Here is a 22,551-nt window from a genome sequence, read left to right on the forward strand (position 1 = left end):
CGCCGTACTTGAGGTTCTTTAAGGACAAAGTGGTGCTGTCGACTAATCCTCATTTTATTCCAAAAGTGCCTACTGTTTATCATAAACGTTCGTCAATTGTTCTACCTACCTTCTTCGCAACTCCTTCATCGGCTGCGGAAAAGGCCCTCCATACTTTGGACGTGAAGAGAGCTATAAAATTCTACCTTCATCGGTCTCAGCAATTCAGAACTACGCAGCAACTGTTTTTTGGCTTATGGCCCGTCGACGAGAGGAAAGGCAATCTCAATACAAGGACTAGCTAGATGGGTCTCGTCGACGATTGCTTTTTGTCACTCCAAGGCGGGAAAACCGCTAGAAGGACGTCCGAGGGCTGATTCCACGAGATCAACTTCGTCCTCTGCGGCGCTGTGGGCAGGGATTCTGCTGACAGACATTTGCCAAGCGGTGTCCTGGTCGGTGCCACACACGTTTACCCGCCAGGCAACATGCGGACGATGTGCAGATGGGAAGAGCAGTCTTGCGCCATCTGTTTGAGTGAGGTAAACCCCGTCCAGCGGGAATGAATATATATATATATATATATATATATATATATATATATATATATATATATAGTGATTATGACGATTACTGTTGTGGTCGTTCAGTGAACTGGCCGTAATACACATATATATGTGTGTGTGCTCATAATAATGTTAATTGCATTCACAGCGCCATATCAGAGTTACTGCTGTGCAATCTATTCTAAGCATGTGAATCCATGAAAGATCCAATGCTGGAGAAGGGAATAGTTTCTTACCTGTAACTCCATTTCTCCAGCATTGGTTGGTATCTTTGATGGATTCACATGCGCCCGCCGGCCTCCCCTGAATGCAATGTACATGCTCTATCCCCCATGCTACTTTGGAGGGGTTAAAATCTGAAGGGAGCCGCGGGGGTGGGGCATTTATACTGCCACGTCCTATTGGGGCATGCGTGGGCAGCCCAAAAAAACGACGTGGATAGGACACAAAAGTGTTGAAGTTTTCCTAAGGAAAAACTGCTTTATAAGTGTACCGAGGGTTCCCAGTCTGACAACGGGGAATATTCTAAGCATGTGAATCCATGAAAGATACCAATGCTGGAGAAATGGAGTTACAGGTAAGAAACTATTCCCTACTCTCTTACCTGGTAACGTTCTTTCGATGGAATGGTCCTACGACGTATTCCATATCGCTCCCTCCGTACCTGCCCCGCTACAGAATTTCTTATGCGATTGCAGCTTACGTTTCCGCAAGGCTTTCTGTGGTCATACTGGCAGTGGTTTGGTGCCACACGTTCAGGGGAAAAAACTACAACTGAGGCTATGGGCGTCGTGCGTCCTACTTATAACATCCGGTGACGTCGGCTCGACGGAGGCCCTTGAGGACAGCGTATCGAAGCAGGACGCAGACGGTGAAAAAAAATTCCGAAGCAGCACAGCTGTGGTGATTACTATCATAGATAATGGAATACGTCGTCGGACCATCCCATCGAAAGAACGTTACCAGGTAAGAGAGTAACTTGTTCGTCTAAAGCATCAGCCGTGTTATTTGCCAAAATCTTGACCGCCTCCTGCAAGTGAATAAGAGATGTCCCTATGCCATCAGTGGCATACGAAGGGAGTAACGCAACAAAACATCTATGTTCCTGTTTGTGTTCTTTGTGTTGTGCCTCTAAGTCCTTGGAATTTCTGATGCGGCTGGCAGGAGCTCCTTGAGGACTGTAGCAGTAGGGATGACATGGCTAATGTTGCATATGCCTAGCCGTTTCCAGGGCGTGATCTTGTAGGCTGTCTTGCCACACACCCAATATAAGCCAGCTTCTCTAATGGTCGAGTTCCGTGGGAGGAGATACGGATACGGATATGGATATGGATATGGATATGGATGTGATTTACCAAAGAAGCATGTATTGAGACGGGTGGAGGGCAGGGTTTACGAGGTAAAGAGTGCCACAGTACATAGGAAGGAATCCCCATCATCTAGGATTGTTCAAAGTGCCCATAATGGTTGACCTATTGAGTATATATCCTTCTCATACATGCACCAAGTAATCCCAGCAACAGTAAAATGAGTTGAGTAAAACCCACACAGTTGAGGTTTTTGCCATTACCATCGTATTCTATGGTGTGTATGCCACCAAAATAAGCCCTCCAATGTACATTTTTAGAGCTATGCATGGAGCCATTTTAGACTGAATCTATGCTACTGCGGCAAATGTTGGACAGTTACCAGAATAGATTGATGGCAGGAAACCGGACATTGTTCAACTAATGCTGCCGCCTTTGCAGTGCAGTGATACAATGTGGCCCTGTGTTTCTCAAATGAAATATGTCAGGCTTTCAGCAATTAAACGATTCTTGTTACTTTGTAATATTTGCTGCATTTTCATTCTAAAATGCCGCTGACAGGCGTCACTTTGCAATATCAGTTTGAGGGACTAATGTACATATTTAGGCACTTGCTATTCTTCCTGGTGGCACCCATGATAACTTTACTGTTTCTAAAGAATATTATGCTATTAACACTCCTTTACTAAATCTGTGACATTATGTTGTCTCTCCTCATTGTCTAGTGAGTGTCCCACCTTTTGTAACCCACTAAAGTGTGTTTTTATCTTTATTCTTTTATCTATTAGTTAACACAAATGGGGAAATGTAATTGCATGCACAGGCTCCTTAATACTTGGTGTTTAACATGTTGGATATATTCATTAACATTCCCATCAATTACTTTATCTGTTTTTTTAATGTATAATTAACAAATGTGTTCAGGTTGTAAATGTAACATATATGTTTATATTTTACAAGTCAGGTGGTTAATTTGTAGCAACGTCCATCTCTTTGTGCAAGCAAAACAGTTATTTTGACAAATAAAACTTTTTATATATTCCAGGAAGGCAAGAAACTACCAAGAACCCACCATCTGTTTCTGTTATTAATTTGAAGGCATTGTTAAGTCTCACCAGAGAGCAGTTCTTGGCATTGTACCATGATCCTGCTACCAAAACTGCACTTGACATCAAAATTGAGAAACCTAATACAGATCAGATACCTGCCGGTAGGTGGACTTTTTGTTTTGAGCTTTCTTTGGGGATGCAACTGCTTTTTTTTTTTTTTAACCTCCCCTGAGGAGTGGGGTGGTGGTTTTCCTTTCAATTGGAATTTATGTATAAGTGTTTTATTTCTTTATGCCCATCATATTAAATATCTACCCAACCCAAATTAGGAGACTTTGCTGATGTAGCTGGCCCCCATGCAGGCTGTTTCCCACTGATGGGCTATCAGCACACATTTGTCTTCCAAATTAAAATTGATAGCAGTAAGACGTTTGCCCACTCACCCCCCACCCACCCGAGGCAGCGTTGAGCAAGACCTCTCCACTCGCTTCCATTATCTGCGCTGAGGGCACAACAAAGGATTCATAGCCATACTTGGTTCTACATCAGATGCTTCTTTTTGAATGGACTACAATTTCAAGAGTGATTCCTCAATGAGTGTGTAGATGTTTACTATTCTGTGCAGAGTTGAAAAATCACATGTAGATTTTGGGACCAGCTTGGTAGGAATGTGAGAGTGAACCGGGCAGCCCATTCGCTGCCGCAGCTAGAACAGGTTAGGAGGGGTCTATGGAGGTCAGAAAGCTGTGAGCACGTACTAGATGAGAGGAAGAACCAGAGACTGCTCCTGCCAAATCCCCGCCCAAGGTGGAGGAGGGGGATCGAGGTCAAAGCGGTAAGGTGAGTTTAGGGCCCTTTAGGAACGTACATGTAATGGATGGGATCATACAGAATAACTCCAAGTCCAAATAACCAAACCAACTCAGGAAGATGGCAAAGTACAGTTTTATTAACAATTATCTAAAACAGGGAGTTTACTATGAACATCAACGGACGTACGCTCAGTCTTTCAGCGATCTTTACACAAACAATAGCTTTTAAATCAAAAATATATCTGATATTTGCGTCGTACTACATGGCAATAATGAAAAACCTATCAAGGGTTGGGATTGGCTAAGGGGTGTATCGAAGTATACTTTCTATAAGAACTAGGATTGCGATTGGCTGCCCACTATCAGGTGGACAACCTATGCCTACCTCTAAAAAAATGTAATCTTCAGAAACTTTAGATGCAGTTTCTCATTGGTCTTCAAACTAGAAGGTCCTTCGTTATATGGACTACTACAATTGGTTGGCACGGTTGTGCCATGTTTGGAACATTTGGTTCATTTAGCAGCACGTAAGCCCAGACCTAAGTGCAAGGAGATGGTGCATGACACTACCTCCCCTCCCAATTAGTCCAGCATCTCATCATCCATACCTTCTGCTATGAAGATTGTCTTTATACTTGGCCTTGCAAAGTATCCTTGTCTTTGCGAATGCACAGGAGTGAGGGCACTCACCATCGTGTCTAGGACTCCAAGTTTGAACCCTATTTTCATCCTGGGGTCGTGTGACAGGAGACCACAATTTGGTCAATTTTGCAGGTTTTAAATGGTCTAAATGAATTAAACTTATCATTCTTGGTGTTCTTTCTTTGCACCTTAACAAGGGTTGATTCATCCTCCGCACGTTCGCTCGTTTCCAGAATAGATTGCTGACCTTTGCTGCTTCAGTCTTGACTTCAGGCCAGTGAACCTCGCCATGCAGCTCCAGGATTCTGCTTAATCTTGCTGCAACAGTTTTCCCTTCCCGCTTCATGGGTCCTGGCTTATTAAACTCATGATACCGAAGTCCAGCTTTTATACAATGGCGGTTTCGCCTGTGTCTAATCACTACCTATAGCCAGCTTCTATGATGACTTGGTCTGCCTTGCGTTTCAGCGTCTGTACATTTATTGAACTGTTGATTCTCTGCGGCACTTTGTGCACAAGTAAATCTATTCTTTGTATTTAAAAGCTCACTTGATTCTTTACTTCGTCATTAGTTTCCTTAGGATCTCTACATACTCTTAAGTCCTGTCCCCTTTCCTCCATACTGTATGTGCGTCCCTCACGAGGGACGAGAGACAGAACCGTTTTCACCAGAAAAAATCTTCTTCCCCTCCGGCGCCACTCCTCAGTCCCCTTTTCTGCATTGACAGGAACGTGCCGAATTCACCAGCGCTCCTGGGTTTGGCTTCGGCCATGTAATACCACACACTCTTCCCAAGATATTCTAGCTTTGTCTTTTTTCTTTTCAATATGTACTTGGTCCTCTGACGTCAAGCTCCTCCCCGGCGCATGTCAACATCAGCGTACTTCAGCAGGTGTCCAGCCTGCGAGTGGCTCTTCCCTACAACCGACCCCTTTTGCCTCTGCTGCCTTGGCCCCGACCACGGCTGGCAAGGTTGTTCCACGTGCAACGCATTGACTCCACGGGCACTGAAGAACAGGCTAGCTAGGTGGAGGGAGCTCTTCCAGAAGTCATCTCCGGAGCACCTTAAGGACTTTGTCAAACATCACTCGAGGCAGAAAAAAAGGCCTCTATTCACCATCGCGCTCTGCAAGGGCGACACCTTCCCCAGGAAGCGCCCGCCCGGGAGGAACCTGTTGGGTTCTAGTACCAGCAAACATACCAAGGCTAGTCCAGCTACCGGCCCCACACCGAGGGGCCTCCGGATCCTTCCGGTGTCAGTGCTGAAGGACCGCAAGGTTCTAATACCGTGGTTACTCCTGAGGGGCAACGCCCTAGTACCGGCATTGTGTCTGAGGGGACGCCTTCCCGCAGCACTAGCGACCGCTCTGCCAACAGCAATATGCCATCCAGGTCACTGCCTGAGGTGCGGGGATAGGCCTTTCCTTCCAACACCAAGCATATTGGACCGGGCTGGTTCCAACAAGCCAGGCACCACGATTTAGGCATGTGGCATGCAGCTCAACAAAATGGCCACCGTGCCAGACAAGATGGCCGCTCATCCGATACCCCCCTCTTGCAGGGCAGGTCGAGGAAGGAGTCACAAAGTGGGACTGGTGTCAACTGGGTGCGTGGTCTACAGTTTATCTATCGGCAGTGCAGGGCAGGTTTCTCCTGCACCCCAGGCAGAGTGTGCCCCGGCCCCAGCTGCCCTTTGCCACTCAGTCAATATCACCTGCCACTTCTACAGCCTCCGAAGACAGGTACTTCGAAAGGTTCCTGGGGCTGATGCGAACTCCCCAAATGAGGTCCATCCTCCGGGATGCAATCGGGGATATGCTCCCTCAGGTCACCCCACTGGCACCCATAGTTATTTCTCCGATGGCTCTGGTGCCACAGGCCCCAGCGCAGATGCTGCTGCACCAGCCGGCTCCTTTGATTTCGGCTTCCGTGCCTCCCACAGTACAGGTGGTTCCACACCAGCCTCTGCAGCAGCCACCTGCTCCGGTCTCCACTCCGCAGCCCACGGCGCACTCTTCCACCAGCTCTGGACCCTCCGAGCCTGGCGGACACGGACGAGAGGAGGACCCCGACACACCATCTTCAGCCAGTGTCTTCCATGAATGCCTTGCAGGTTTGGCAGAGTATTTGGGCCTTTCTCAGACCGAGGTCGAGCAGCCCGAGGAGGGGGGGGGTCTTAGCGGAAGTCCTCACCCTAAAATCCCCTACCAAAACAGGGATCCTGATGCAGAAAGACGAAGTTGCCCTGGCTGTTGTAGCGATTCATCAGAGATAAGTGGAGAATGCCCTCCATGATGTTTCTGTGTGCTGGATCTAAGTATGATGTCATGGAATGTTGATGACAATGTTCTTGGTTGATTATCTAAGAGTTCTAATTTGAGCAGTTGGGGAGAGAGCTGAAGGAGAGGAGTCTCTACATGTTGGGGGTCTTCTTCCTTTGTCAATTACTAATAAAACCTTTAATATATCTTACCTGTCTGCGCCAGCCTCTTCATAACAATGGCGACGAGGATGGGATGATTTGGCCACAGCGGATAGGTGAAAGGAGACCTCCAGCAGCCAGCCGTGTTTGTTTTGCTCCTGAAGGCCGCTGAGAGACCCACCCTGAGAGACCCCAGAGCCCGGCGAAGAGGAGCGGCGTTTCCCCCAGCCAGCAGGAGCCGCGATTCGCCGTGGGCTGCTCCGCATCATCTGTGCGTCGAGCGGGCCCTAGCGCGAACGACGGGACGTCCGTCGAGGCCCATCGGTGTGAAGTGGCCTGCAGAGGGACGATCCGTGCTGCCCCAGAGCCCGTGTGAACAGAGGGGACGGTCCCGCCCCAACCAGCAGGAATCGCGGGTCGCTGTGGGCTGCTCCGCATCCTCTGTGCGTTGAGCGGGCCCCAGTGCGACGGACGACGTGGCCATAGGGCGGCCGCCTACCAGTGGAAGTGCCGTCTGGGGACGTGCTGGCCGGGCGTCATCGGCGTGGGGGAAGGTTGCTCCGCTGGTCCCAGGCGTTGAGCGGCCACCATACCCCTGCGGCCACTGCCAAGTAAGTGCATGTTTCTGTCACGCCGCCGCGGATCCCTGCACGGGCCGACCTACGATTTGTTTGTGTTTCAAGCAGGAATGAACACGGTTCGTGCTGAAGTACCGTATTCCTCGTAATAGAGGGACAGGTCATCAGGAGGTGGCAGCTTATCTACCATAACACATGTAATAGAGAGTAAACCACAACTTGTACAGTGCTGTTTTGGGCACAGTGTTACTGCGAGTCACTTGAGTGGGTGGAAAGTGAACTGTGGAAGCGAAAAGGGGCTCCTGACAGCAAAGTTATCCCTGCATCAAAGAGGAAAACCCTGTTGTGACAGCAAGCGCGCTGGGCTTAAATTACTGGTGCACATAAAGGAAAAAAAAAAAAACTCTGTTCTGAAATAGAACTGTGACCCTAAGACATGGCAGCTTTACCTGGCATATCTGGACCACCCACATTTATGCCCACGCCGGGAGCGGCAAAGATTGCTTGGCCCCAATGGCGCAAGGGTTTTATGCATTATATGAAAGCAGCCGGGGGAACGGCATATTCCAGCGAAAGGAAATTAGCGTTGTTACTTCATTTTCTGGGTTATGAAGGCCAAAGAATTTTTGAGACTCTCCCTCATTTAACAAGTGATGGAAGCGGGGATGAATTGAATGATTTCGAGTCAGCTTTGATAAGACTAGATAAACATTTCAATCCAAAAAGAAGCACGATCTTGGAACGTTACAATTTCCGTATGCGCATGCAAGCCCAGGGGGAGTCTGTGGAAGACTATGTAACTGCCCTCCGTCATCTGGCTCTGAACTGTAAATTTCAAGGAAGTTTTGATGAGCACATTCGCGATCAATTCATGACGCATTGTCGGTCTAATAAGATACGCGAGGAACTGTGGCTGAAGGACGAGCCGAATTTGGACGAGGTATTGGACTTAGCCAAACGTGTGGAACATTCGTTGGCATGTGTAGCCAAGCTATCGAAAGCTGAAGGAGGAGATTCTAAAGAAGCCAAGCCGGAAGTATTGAAGGTGAATGAAGGGAAGACCAAGAGGAAGGGAAGAAACAAACAGAAGGAGAGGAGCAATGTAGAAGAAAGAAGAAATCAAGAATCAACGCAAAGAGAAGATAAAAAGGATGAGAGATTGTGCTATAGATGCGCCAGTGCGACCCATTTTGCTTCTTCAGTGGTGTGTCCAGGGCGGAAGGCGATCTGCAATAAGTGCAAAAGGAGAGGACACTTTGGGACGTGCTGCAAGAATTATCAGTTTGGCCAAATGAATCAAAGGAAAGTTCTATATGTGAATGAAGAGGAAGAAGGGAGGTCATCAGGAGATGACACTGTAATAACTTTGCAAAATGTCATTGTTAACACTGTTAATGTTATTGGTAGGGATGATATCCCGGATGATTGTGAGCGCCCATATACTGTTGTGACGGTGAACGGATGTAAAGTGTCGATGATGGCTGATTCGGGGTCAAAGATCACTTTGATATCCAAAAGCGCATTTGAGGATGAAATGAATGGGGCAGTGTCGACATTATTGGTGCCAGACATAAGTCCAGGGGGGGTACAACCAAGAAAAGATTGATTTGCTGGGGTATGTCTGGAGTAAGTTTGAATTTAAAGGACGATGCTGTGAGGGGAAGGTGTATGTGACAAAGAAGGGCCAATCTTTGCTAGGATGGAGAGAGCAAAAGAATTTGGGAATCAGATTGGATCCAAACCATCCTGATCAAGTTTTACATGTAGCGGAAGTGTGTTCGACGTATAGCAAGTATGTGAGAGAGCATGGGAAGGTATTTGATGAGACGTTGGGAAGGGTGAAGGGATTTCAGCATCAGATATTGTTGAAGAGAGGCAGTGTTCCCACCGTGGCGAAACTCAGGCCCGTCCCTTTAGTCTTAAGGGACAAGGTAAAGAAGGAATTGGAGAAACTTCTCAAGTCAGGTGTGATTGAAAGAGCAGGGGGGGTCGAGTGGGTTTCCCCGGTCGTCATTGTGAAGAAAAGTTCAGGGGATCTGAGGTTGTGCGTTGATATGCGCGAGTTGAATAAGTGTATATTGGTGGATAGGCACCCACTGCCCAACATGGGTGAATTAACCATGGTGGGTGGAGGGAAGTACTTTTCTAAATTGGATATGACGTCAGCCTATCATCAAGTGGAGTTGGAGGAGGGATGTAGGAAAGTCACGGCGTTTGTGACACATGAAGGTGTATTTCAATTCAGGAGGATGCCCTTTGGGTTAGCATCCGCTTCTTCAGTGTTCCAGAAGATTATGGATCGTTTGTTGAAGGGGGTGAAGGGTGTTTTCTGTTTCCAGGATGATGTGCTGGTGAGTGGAGTGACATTGGAGGAGCATGACAGGAATTTGGATGAGGTGTTGAAGATATTCGAGGAAAGAGGGATCACACTTAAGGAGGAGAAATGCAAATTTGCTGTGACTAAAGTGGACTATTTGGGACATGAAGTGTCGGGGAGTGGTATCAAACCCAAGGAGGAAATGGCGAATGCCATAAAGAGGATAGAAAGACCGATTGATAAGAGTGAGTTACGCTCTTTTTTGGGAATGACAGAATTTTACCAGAAATTTGTTGTAAATTATGCTGACAAGGTGCATGAGATGAGAAAAATTCTGAGGAAAGGTGCTGAGTTTGCGTGGAATAGTCAGTGCGAGGCGGAATTTAAAGGTATAAAAGAAGAGATAAACTTAGCCCAACCCTTAGGTTGCTTTGACACAAGAAAGCCATCCATCATCACAGTGGATGCCAGTGAGTGTGGCTTAGGTGCGGTTTTATCTCAGAAACAAGACGATGGGTCTGAGGAAGTGATTGCCCATGCATCAAGGGGCCTCAAGGGAGCGGAAGTGAGATATTCTGTTCTCGAGAAGGAGGCGTTGGCATGTTTCTGGGCAGCGGAACGATTCAAAAACTTTGTGTGGGGTGTAGAGTTCGTAATTCGGACTGATCACAAACCACTTAAAGCCATATTTGAGAACAAGGGCCTTGATAAGGTTTCCCGCAGGGTGGCAGGATGGGTCACCAGAATGCAAACACATTCTTTCAAGATGGAGGTCATTCCTGGGAAGGACAACGTATTGGCTGATAATCTGTCGAGGATGAGAGTAAGTGATTCTGGAGTTGTGGAAGATGAAGAAATGGAATTGGTGTTTGTCAACACAGATGGTATAGTGTCCAAACAGGAGTGGTTGGAAGGGATGAGGAGCGATGAGAATATGCATAAAATAGTTCCGTATGTTGTTTCTGCTGCATGGCCGAAGAAAGTGGAAATAGCGGAAGGCGCGAGGCCGTATTGGGAAGTGAAGGATGAATTGTCGGTCATCGGCGGGGTATTGTTCAGATGGGGAAGGGCTGTGGTTCCAGTTGGATTGAGGAAGAGAGTGATAGAGTTGGCACACAGTGGCCACATAGGAGTTACCAAAACTAAAAGTGTATTGAGGGAAGATTATTGGTGGCCGGGTTTTGACAGGGAAATAGAAAATTGTTTAGAAAATTGTCAGTTTTGTATCAGGAGTGGGAAGGGATCGGTAGCTAAGAAGCAACCGTTTGTGGATGTAGGTCTTCCGTCCAGGATATGGAGTGATCTCGCAATGGATATCCTGGGTCCTGTGGATTTGGGGTATGGACGTGGAAAATTCGTAGTGCTGGTGGTGGATCTGTTCTCCAGGTGGGTGAATTTTAAAATTGTGAGAGATGTGACAGGAGAAAGCATGATAAAAACTTTGCAGGAGATATTTTCCAATGAAGGTCTACCGGAGAGTCTGTTGACGGATAATGGTCCCCAATTTGTGGGTGGAAATTTCACCAACTATTTAAGGAAGTGTGGAGTGCGTCATAAAAGGACTTCATTATATCATCCTGAATCCAATGGTGTAGTTGAAAGGATGAATAGGTGTGTGATGGAGAGTATTCGCATGGGGGAAGAATGCGGATTGGACAAGTTGGCTGTGATACAGAATAGGATCTGGGCCCTAAGGATGGCGCCTCATTCTACGACAGGTTTGTGCCCGTTTGAGCTGATGAGAGGCAGGAAGCCCTATTCGATGGCGTGTCCGCCGTGGCTGGGCAGGAGTCGGGAAACAGATCTGGTTGTTGATGAAGTAAGAAAGTCATTGGTGAGAAAAGTCTGAATGGGTGGCGCGTGAAAACTTGGAGAGGTAAGAAGGTGTTGCGCGTAGAGTGTGGAGATTGGGTTAGGATCAAGAAAGGAATTGTGAAGAAGAAAGGAGAGTCTCTTTATTCGGATCCAGTCAGAGTTGTGGCGGTCATGAAAGGGGCCGTACGTGTGACTGGAGGGCAAGTGTGGAATAAAGAGAGGATTGCTGCGGTCAAGAGAGGGCATATGTAGGATGTGTGTGAGGACTGGACCAATTTATGCCGGTTATTGCGGTCATCTACGTGACACCTTTGAGTTATGGGTGTGATTGGATGTTAGGTTATATAAACGAAGTTAAAAAAAAAAAGGGGAAGATGTGTTGTAGTGATTCATCAGAGATAAGTGGAGAATGCCCTCCATGATGTTTCTGTGTGCTGGATCTAAGTATGATGTCATGGAATGTTGATGACAATGTTCTTGGTTGATTATCTAAGAGTTCTAATTTGAGCAGTTGGGGAGAGAGCTGAAGGAGAGGAGTCTCTACATGTTGGGGGTCTTCTTCCTTTGTCAATTACTAATAAAACCTTTAATATATCTTACCTGTCTGCGCCAGCCTCTTCATAACACTGGCCAACAAGGGGTGGCTCAAACCTCACTCGGCCCAGCCTATCAATCGGCGCCTTGACGCCAAGTACAGGCACATGGAAGGGGACACACTCTTGCTTTCAGCGCATCCTCAACCGCACTCTTCTGTGTTAGCAGCAGCGTCCCTCTATTTCAAGCCTCAGTCGACCTCGGCCACCTCGTCCTTGATGCTGCTAGGCAAGGAGGAGAAGATCTTGGAGGCATACGAGAAGAAGCTGTACTCCAACCCCTCCTTGCACCTGCGGCAGGCCAACGCATATGCCATCCTGGCAGCCACTAACCAGAGGTTCTCGTGGGATATTGCAGACTTTGTCCCAGTACTTCCACCGTGGCCCACATCAATACCTCTGCCCGGCCCATCTGCATTGCCACGGACATGAGGACGACGGCCTGGCTCCGGGCTACTAAGTTTAATCCCGATGTCCAGGAACGCATATTGGACCTTCCCTTCGAGTGCAGTGACCTCTTCCACTCCACCACGGATGAGGAATTGGATAAAAAAGAACAGCTTGCAAACCACAAAGTCTCCATCTATTCTTACAAAGGCCAAGGCCTACACCCAGTCTCAGCAACGCTTCGACAAGGAGCGGGCATTTGGTGCGTTCTGAGGCTTCCAAGAACGGAGGTCCAGGCAACCGGACCATTCTGAGTCCGCATCGGAGGAAACAACAAAAGGAGGGGGGGTGGCAAGGGGTTTTTCCAGCCCCCTCCCCTGTAACCGCCTCAGACAGAAAAAAGGCATGACATGCCCCTTCAGGGTCCACGTGTCCATGGTGGGGGACAGGCTTGCCTTTCACGTGCAATTTTGACGGCAGAATTTTTTTGGACACCTGGATCCTCTCTATAGTCTCCATGGGATACCGCCTACCGGTACTGTCCTCTTCTCCCTCCTCCCCTCCCACAGATTGGGACAGCAACTCTGCTGGCGGACATCCGGTCGCTTGTCGAAAGCCAGGCCGTGCAAGAAGTCCTAACCTCCCAGCAAGGCTTGGGCTTTTATTCCAGGATTTTCGCCATACAGAAGAACAACCAGACTGGCTTAAGAGTTGTGTTGGGCCTTTCCACCCTCAATCTCTCCCTCCGCAAAAATTCAAGATGGTTACGCCAGCTATTATTGCGGAAACACTGGACAGGGGAGACTGGACGTGCTCCCTGGATCTGAAGTACGCTTACCTACATGTCCCGATTTGGCAACCGCATCGTTCCTTACTGTGCTTCAGGATCATGGGCTTCCATTTCCAATGCAAGGTGCTACCCTTCGGCCTCAACTCTGCTCCCAGGGTATTTACCAGGTTGATGAATGCCCTCCTCAGGGCCACCAAGTCTACCATACAGCTCATTTCCTCTCCAGGCCCGTGACCTCGGCCTGGTGGTACCAACACCTACTGGGGCTAATAGCAGTGGTACGGTTTGGCTGTGGCCCACACCAGACTCAGGATGCAGAGATTACAGCTGCACTTTGCAGCCTCATGGACTCAGGAGAAGGGCTCCCAAGACGAGTCAGTCAACATTCCTCCCTTTCTCCTCTCGGACCTCCACTGGTGGTCCGTAGACCTCAACCTGAGGCAGGGCAATCCCTTGTGGCAGCCGGCCCCTCAGGTCACAGTTACTAAGTACTCTTCCCAAGAGGGCTGGGGGGCCACCCTGGACAACCACAGCGTCCATGGAGTCTGGACTCGGCAGGAGTCCCACATCAATTGGCTGGAATTGAAGGCCATTTGGTTGGCTCTCAAGGCCTTTCTCCCTTTTATCGAGGGCAAGACAGTTCTTATCCAGACAGACAACTCCACCAGCATGCATTATGTCAACAAGCAGGGGGGCACCAGATCCCATAAGTTGTGCAACCTAGCAGTCAGCATGTGGGAATGGGCTCTGGAGAACGGCATCTACCTCATGGCTGTCCACCTCCCGGGGAAATCCAACCTGGAAGCGGACAGGTTCAGCAAACTGGGGGCGGACAATTACGAGTGGCAATTGAACGACCTGGTACTGAAGGAGATCTTCCTCAGGTGGGGGCTTCCCCAGGTGGATCTTTTTGCCTTCCAGGACAACAGGAAATGCCAACAATTCGCCTCCTGGCAGGGGCAGGGCTTCGCCTCCCTGGGCGATGCATTCCAGATCCAATGGAACGACATGAAGGCATATGCCTTCCCGCCCACACCCCTAGTCCACAGGGTGATCTGCAAGATAAAGGAATCCCGGCACCTCAGCATCATCTTGATAGCCGGCCCAACCGTGGTTCTCCGAGCTCCTCAGCCTTTCGGACAGACCACCCATTCACCTACCGCTGGGCCCAGCTCCTCTCCTGGCTCAGCAGGGGGGCAGGTTACTCCACCCTGCTCCTCACAAGCTAGCCCTCGCAGCGTGGTTCCTGAGCAGGTCACGCTGAAACACTTAAGCCTATCTCAGGCTAACCTAGAGATCATCAAGGGTGCTAAAATCAAGGCTACTAGGAGCCAATATAAGAGTAAATAGTCTAGATTCTGTCATTGGTCCGACTCTAGGGAGATCGACCCTCTTAAGTGCACCTTGCTTGGACAATGTGCTCTCCTTTTCAGCACACCTTGCCCACTCAGGCATGCAGGGGGATACGTGCCACACCTGTCTTATCCTATCCTATCTTCTATCTTTGTCTTTACCTGTGGTGTTCCCAAGGGGTCTAACCTCCCGCCCTGGCTTTTCAACCGATACCTGGCAACTCTCGCCCACTGCATTGCTATTTTCTGCTCAAACTTCCAGTGCTATGCTGACGATACTCGACTCATTTTCAGGATTCCCTCGGCCACCTCCTCTCCCTCTCTCATCTCTGATTGCCTAACTGCCATTCAAGATTGGTGTGCCACTGTTAGGGAGAATTCTCATTTATGGCTAATTTCCCTTACCTAGTGAGTCCCTCAGCAGCTTTGCTGGATTTCTGGGGTTTATTTTTTCCACCTGGTAAGAGTGTGAGCCTTTTTTCCCCCACTCTTAGTGTATTTTTGTGTATGTTGTACTTTTTGTGCTCATGGGCTATGGAGTGTCACCAACTGCCTAGGCATCATATTTTTACTTGTGTGTCACACAGCACATTTAGTGCAGTGACACAGGGATGTCTTTTAGACTTCCCTTGTGAACTCCATTTCTGGGGATGACTACTGTCCCCCAGAAACATGTAAAGTCCCCATTGGCTTTACTAGTCCATTTTAAAAATACAGATCCAGTACAAGCCATCTTACAATGGAGTACTGGAGGGGAATTTCTTTCCCCTGTCCTTCTGTAACTCAAGGGTCACTTTGTGTCCCCCTTCCCGACTCGACATGGCTGGTGGCGTGGTAACTATTATTTTACACGGATTCCTGTGTTAGTGTTCTGGCTGTGGTTACAGATGTGAACATAAAACCTGCTACCCCATATTATTTTTATCGTGGGTCATAGCGTGGTTTTCTGCGTTGGAAAGGTCTTTCTTGTTCGCTTTTCGTGCCAAACCAGGTTTGGTTTCCTTGTTCGCCGTCCTTTGGCATCCTTTCTGTGAAGAAGCCATCCTTTGGCATCTGGGTGTCTAGGTGGGCTGAATGTGAGGGATGGGTTTCGTAACCCCCTGCACAGGGTCTCCTTGGTGACCCAAGTCGCACTATGTGTCCATTGGCTGGGGTGGTTGTCCGGCTGGCTATGCGATTGACAGCCAGGCTGTGTGAATGGGGGATTTTGGCATAAAAGACAGGACTCTTGGGCTGGAAGTCAGTCGCCACTGGAACTACAAGAACCGAAGAGAAGTGGAGAAGAAGACGGCTGCTGCAACTCGTGGATCCCGGTGAAGCCCTGCTGCAGTCCTGAGCGATCTACCCTTCAACGACAGAGAAGATCCAGTCCGGAGTCGTCTTCCCTTGAGCCTGGTGGGATCAACTAGCTCACCTTCTACAGCCAGAGAATCCTCTTCTGGGTCGAAATCACTGCACTGAGCTGTAGTGGTCCGGATTGCCATCAGAAGAGCCCTCTCCTGTTTTTAAGGAGCGCACCTTTTATTCATTGTTGCTTTGCTGCTGCTGGCTTCATCCCTGGGTAGTGCAGATCGCTCCAGACGTCCTCCTTGTCCCCACGACTGAAGCTTCAGGAACCGTAAGTCTGCAGGAACTACCCGGAACAACTGCCGTAGCACCAGCTTTCTTCAGCCGAATAAGGTACTGTGTCCATTTGGTCGTTCTCTCCGTCCGACCTTGATGAATCTGGATGAACCCTTTTCCTTTCTGAAGGCTTGTCCTGTCTTTCTTCTGTCTTATAACTTTTGCCTCCCTTTGACAATATCGAGTACTCCTGGCAACGTTAATCTTTAACTGTTCTCACCGTGTGATCCTCGACAACAGAGCCCCTGCTCCATTTGACACTAGCGCAGGCCTATTGACTTTTATCTGCCTATTAGAACACGTCCTCCGATTCTGTTGCCTTGACAAAAGTATTGCCTATGATTGTTATCCACTATTCCCTTGTTTTAATCTATGTGCGAAGTGTGTTTGACTACGGTTACATTTCTTCCGCGGGTATGCTTCTTTCGTAAGACCGAACTGTCATTACTGTCAAAAAGTGATTGCGTATTAACCCACGGTAACGTCTTTGTTTCGACACACTGGTCTGTCAAATCCTAATGTATTTACCTTGAATTGACCTGAACAAAAGTAATTGGTTATGTGTAGTATATTTAGAGTGTGGTTTTATATAATAGAAGTGAAGTGTTTTGTGAACAGATGGTTTAAAAATAAATGCACTTATATTTTTTGACCAGAAACCTTGAGTCTGCGTTTGCTTGAGTCACAGTAATTGTAGTCCTTTGTGTAATCCCTAGTACTGCTCATTTGCTCTTGAGATAAGTCTGGCTGCTCAGCCATCGCTACCACTTTACTGTGTAGTACAGGCTTGTACCAAAGGTGAAATTGTACTATCACTTGTAGTCTTGTATGTAGTGTTCCCTAAGGGTACTGCATATGATTTTGCCTAACAGCTGCCAATGATCTCTGTCTGAATACCAGCAAGACGGAGATCCTCATTATCGGCACACCTTCACCATCCTTTCCCCTGACTCTCTGGCTGGCCTCCCTTGGCCCGCCTCCTACCCCCACCTGCGAGGCTAAGAACCTCGGAGTAATTTTTGACTCGACACTTTCCTTCTCCGCCCATATCTCGGAGGTCTCTAAAAAGTCAAATTACCTACTGCACCTCCTCATAGGTACTCTGCCTTTCCTCTCCTTCCCCCCCCCCCCACAAGCTCAGTGTCTCCCAAGCTCTGCTTCTCTCTAGGCTGGACTTTTGTAACAGCCTTTCTAAATCTACCTGCGTCTACTCTACGCCCTCTGCAGTTAATCCAGAAAAGGACTGCAAGACTTGTCCTTGGCCTCAAGCCCTGGGATCGTATCTCTCCAGCTCTGAAATTTCTCCACTGGCTCCCAGTGGACGCTAGGATTAAATTCAAAGCCCTGTGCATTGTGCACAAGGCTTTCTGGGGCCTGGGTCCAAAATACCTTCAGCTATCCCTCCGCAAATACCTCCCCTCTCGAGCTCTTCGCTCATCTACTTCAAACTCCCACAGGGTCAGTCATTTTTCAAAGAAACGAGCTGGGGCCTCCCTCTGGAACAGTCTCCCTGCCACTCTAAAACTTGAGGAGAACCATCTCCGGTTGCGGAAGCTCCTCAAGACCTTCCTCTTTGCTTCCGCTCTCCCTCTCCCCTGCTGAACTGCTCTCTTGGCACCGTGCACCTTGCCACCTTCCTTCCCCTGGGCCCAGGTACCTGTTCACCCTGCCACCCTCCTGCACTGCCTCCGGGTCACCCCTTGCACTGGTGGACTGTATCTGTACCTATACAAATCCCCAGACACCCATTTTATTCTTTTCATTCTGCACTTATCAGACTTACCCAGTCTGCTGCCTTAAACACAGCACTTTCTGACTGCACTACCACTGTTTATTGCCTTTACTATCTATTTTTATTTATTATTATTTATGTTCTTCGCTGCTCCGCACTTTCCACTCTCCCCCTTCCATGCACTTTTCCCCTTTCCCTTTCCCATGCACTTGCGCTTTCTCAATGTCACTGGGCCTAGTAAGATCGTTTTGTTCTCCCCTGTTCCCCTCCCTTGCCTTGTTAGGCGCTTTGAAACACATGTGTACAAGCGCGATATAAATACATTATCTTATCATATATCATATCTGGCGGCCGTAGGGGCTTATTGGAACTCTGAGGAGGGCCTTATCTCCTCCTCCAACCCGGTGGTCAAGAGACATCTGGCAGGCCTCCAGTCTTTACCCGCCTATAAAGAAGCCACACCCGGCGTGGGACCTTAATGTTGTGTTGGGCACCTTGGCGCACCAACCTTTTGAGCCTATGGCATCCACAGACATCAGGCTGATCACCATAAAGACAGCTCTGCTTATGGGCATCACCTGGGCTCGCAGAGTCCGCGAGATCCAGGCTCTGATGGCATCAGAACCCTACACCACTTTTCACAGGGATAAGGTCGTCCTGCAGACGCACCCGGAGTTCCTACCCAAGGTGATCTCCTCCTTCCATCTCAACGAGGAAATAGTCTTACACACTTTCTTCGCCGACACCAAGGACGAGCCTCAGAGGGTCTTGCACTCGTCCCTCGTGAGGGACACCCATATAGTATGGAGGAAAGGGGACTATGGACTAGGAGTAAGTTAGTCACTATGGCGAGTAACTATTTTCTCCTCAGTATCCCGGGACGTCATACATACTTTTGGTGATGTTACTAACTTCTTTTCTTTCCTCTTTCTAATATTCATTCATCCTCCCTTAGGTTGTCATCCCTTCAGGGATACATTCAGTAGAGTTGTCTCAACGGATATCTTCATTCGAACATACGCTGTGGTATTGGCACAACGGCTGGTGTCAAACACAGCACGGGGGCGGGATCTCTTGCAGAAGTATACAGCTGCTCCTCTGCAAATGACACTGCCAAAGAGAACAAAAGAGGGAAATCCAATGAGAGATTTTACAACTGGAGTACCCTTTTCAGACCAAGGGTGTTCCCATTGCCTCCCTGGAAAGAGCTTTCCAGAGGAAAACCGATGACTGAGCCCAGGTCACTTTCCTTGCACATGAGATTTCTTGTTGATGTGGCGCTGCTCCAATATTTTCATTTAGTCTAAATTTACAAAGTCTGATATATTTGTCATTCACAAAAACATCTAGGAGCCCCTTTACCCAGAACAAACCCAGCCAAATAACCCGTTGTATGGGAAGGTGCCCACTTGGGAAGGCCAACAACCATGCTTTAGCTCACTGTACCTTTCATAGAGCAAAAATATCCATTTGCATCTCAGTCGGGTCCACTTGGGCAGACCAGCACAGAGATACTAGCCAATTCTCCTGTGAATAAGTGTACCAACAGTAACCCCAGACACGTGTATCGGCCTTGTAGGGTCACCTCGGTAGGGTGAAGTTGTGTCTCTCTAATAGTGCGCAAGGAGTCCATGTCATGATAACCAATGCTTGGTGGGTTGATAGTTCCCTACGATGTGGGACTTGTACTTTTGAGTTATGGGCTGATGACATTCATGGTACTCTCCAGTGTTTCTTACAGTTGAAACAAGCCTTGGTGAGTAGTTTGTCACCATCTAATCTGCTGTTGGGACTGGGAGCTTAGAGGGGGCTTGTGTCTGGTGATATTCCTGCCATTTGCCCTTGCATTGTATAAAGACAATACTCTTTTTGAAACGCATCCACAAGTAGTTGTGTCCATCGGAAACATTACTGCAGGCAAGTAACTTGATCTTATCATAAACTCTGTAGTTTATTTATAGATTTCCATTTACGCATTATTCTCCCTCTGCCGGGATTACCTTTCCAGTGTTTTGCACTTTACAATTATGTTCCAAAAATGACAACTTTCGTTAAATTTCATGTATCCCCATATATGTAGACTTTCACCTATTGGGTTGTTTAAATCAGAGGTTAACTTTCGTTTTGTGAGATTTTCATTTTTTTTTAGATGCTGTTTTTGCTGCAAATTAACAATGGACAGTTTTGGTTGATTCTTTCTTTCCAGAGTTGGATAGAACAAAGGCAAATCCATTGGAGTGGCCAGAAAGATATGTTCTTCAGAACTTGGAGAACTTTGAAAAAATAAAACACAGAATGAGGTAAGAGTTCTTCCACTCAATAACACAAACAGCTAGCTGCCGTTTGTATATTGAGTGGTGTTCTGCATTAAGTTGGCTATAGGTTTCAAAGGTTATCATTTCTATCCTTCTCTCCCTTAGAGTTGCAATTCTAACTGGTTCATCCGAACAATTACTCGGCCGAAAGGATAGTCAGAGGGAATCTATGACGCAACTGGATGCTAAAGAGCTGCTAAAGTATTTCACGCCTCAGGGCCTGCCATCTGGAGAGCTGCAACCATTGCAGGTTCAAAGAGGGTAACTATTGGTAAAATATAATATTATGATCCTTTTTGGAGTAACCCCATGTGTGCTCATTGTAAAATCTAAGCGCCCTAATTTGCATTGGAAGCAACTTCAGTATATTCCTCAGGCAAGGAGGCAAATCCAAACGTGTGACTATACAGGCCAGTGTTCAGCAAACTTATATGCAGCTTTAAAAAATGTAATTCGATTTTTCAGATGACAATTCTTAAAAGATCCCACTTGGAGGTCTCGTGCTTCACCTGTACATTTTGCCTGCCTATTACATTTCTATGCCAAGAGGATATTATTGAAACACAAAGTGATGTCAAATGGTTGACCTGAATGTGAACGTTTCACCCGATTTACTGAATATTGTGTATTAAGGGTGTTTTTGAAAATACTGCAGTTTTTGAAAATTAACTGTGAAAGTTGGGCATGGATTTTATTACTTTACAACCAGTTTTCAAAAGGTGCAAAACATGTCTTGCTAAGAACTCTTTTTCCAAAACAAAATTGTCTAATCTCAGAAGTAGACATGGGCTGTTTAATGTGCACAACCCTGTCTCATTCAAAGGAAATGCTACTGATGAGTCAAGGTTGAACATCGAACCTTGCTAGTGGTCCGTCTTGAGCATGGCTTTTTACGAGAGTAGGCCCTGCAGTGTATACTTGCACGTTTTACTGAGTGCCTGTCTTCTCTATTGACTACTCTAAAGAAGCACAACAAACACTATCCTATTTGTATTATATGTTTGAATTGCTAATCTGCAGCAGACGTTACTGCTGCTGTTCTGACCTCGCAAGTAGCGCAAGGACGTCAGCGTCCTTAGAATTCCAAAGGGTATTTGCGGACATGGGTATCCACTTCTTTGATAAATAAGCAATTAAACATTGTAAGTAAACAAATTGGTAGATTGTTGAAACCATAAAAATATATGTATTAATGTCCTCGCTTAGAAACATGTTGTAAATAGAATGACTCTTAAGCAGTTGGATCATTAACTGCTTCAAATAGTAATTTCAAGTACATATGCTCCACTCTTGTGTTAACATTTCTAACTCGCTGTTCCCAATTGCAGTCTTGTGAACTAATTTTAATAATAATTAAAAATGGTCAAACATGCCACTTTGGTTATACTTACTGGTTAGGGCATGTCATGCCAATTATATTATGGCATGCTTTGTTATATTGCACGTTCATGTCAAATGCTTTGAAGCAGTCATAAGGTGGTAGGTATCATACCAAATAAATACACATGAGTAGCACTAATTTCAGGAGGAGGGCAGTAACACCCAAAGCAGAGCTGTAAATCGACGCTGGTAAGCAGACTCTACACACCTATTTGACTCGAGAGCCCCATGATGCCTTCTATTAACAGTGCATAGGAAGTGCAGCATGGGTTGGATGGGTACAGCCAGCTGGATGCCGATACGTTTTAGAGGAGCCGAGGCGCAGTCAAAGAGGAATCCTGCCTCCCATACCAATACAAACATCCAAATGTAATTCCTATTGCGTCTTAAGAACCACAGTCCAGGACTTTGTTGCCTGATGATCCACAGTTCAAAACACACCTTCTATTAAAAGTGCCTGTAGTTCCTCCAAGCTTTCCTGTCTATAGATCCTGGCCATTCTTGACAACACTTGAGGACATTGGGGCACACTGGTGTTTACATTGCAGGCTTGCAGTCAGAAATAGTACTGCCCTACTCGCAGGTGGCCTTGATGTGGCTTTAAGAGCTACACAGAATGCACATCGTCTACTTTCCATCTAGGGCCAGGCATAACATAGAGCAGGCATAACATCTTTATTTTATTAAGTCCCTTTGCATTCTGTTACCAACAACATTCACTTCTGACATGTCCTAATGAATTAGGCTGCCTTCTTAGTTGGCAGCCCCAGAATTATTATTCATGGATTTACCTTTGGTGCCCTTAATAGATATTTCAGGTATTTTAAGTCTACATCTCTGCCAGGATTGGCTGAGTATGATCTTGAGCCCATCGCACACTGACACTGCTCG

At 47.2% G+C, this 22,551-nt stretch overlaps 1 protein-coding gene across 2 annotated transcripts in view; it reads left to right on the forward strand.

Annotated features, from left to right (window-relative positions):
• The window catches only part of MTBP (MDM2 binding protein), a 701,292-nt gene that overhangs the window by 442,377 nt on the left and 236,364 nt on the right, over positions 1-22,551 (forward strand). For both annotated transcript variants that reach the window (XM_069621563.1, XM_069621564.1), the window contains exons 14-16: positions 2,898-3,062; positions 20,172-20,265; positions 20,386-20,541. In XM_069621563.1, the coding sequence (XP_069477664.1) occupies positions 2,898-3,062; positions 20,172-20,265; positions 20,386-20,541 (415 nt within the window). The remainder of the gene's footprint in view (positions 1-2,897; positions 3,063-20,171; positions 20,266-20,385; positions 20,542-22,551) is intronic.

This window comes from Ambystoma mexicanum, chromosome 5q, assembly GCF_040938575.1.
Source record: "Ambystoma mexicanum isolate Mex_15411 chromosome 5q, UKY_AmexF1_1, whole genome shotgun sequence".
Taxonomy (NCBI): Eukaryota; Metazoa; Chordata; class Amphibia; order Caudata; family Ambystomatidae; genus Ambystoma; species Ambystoma mexicanum.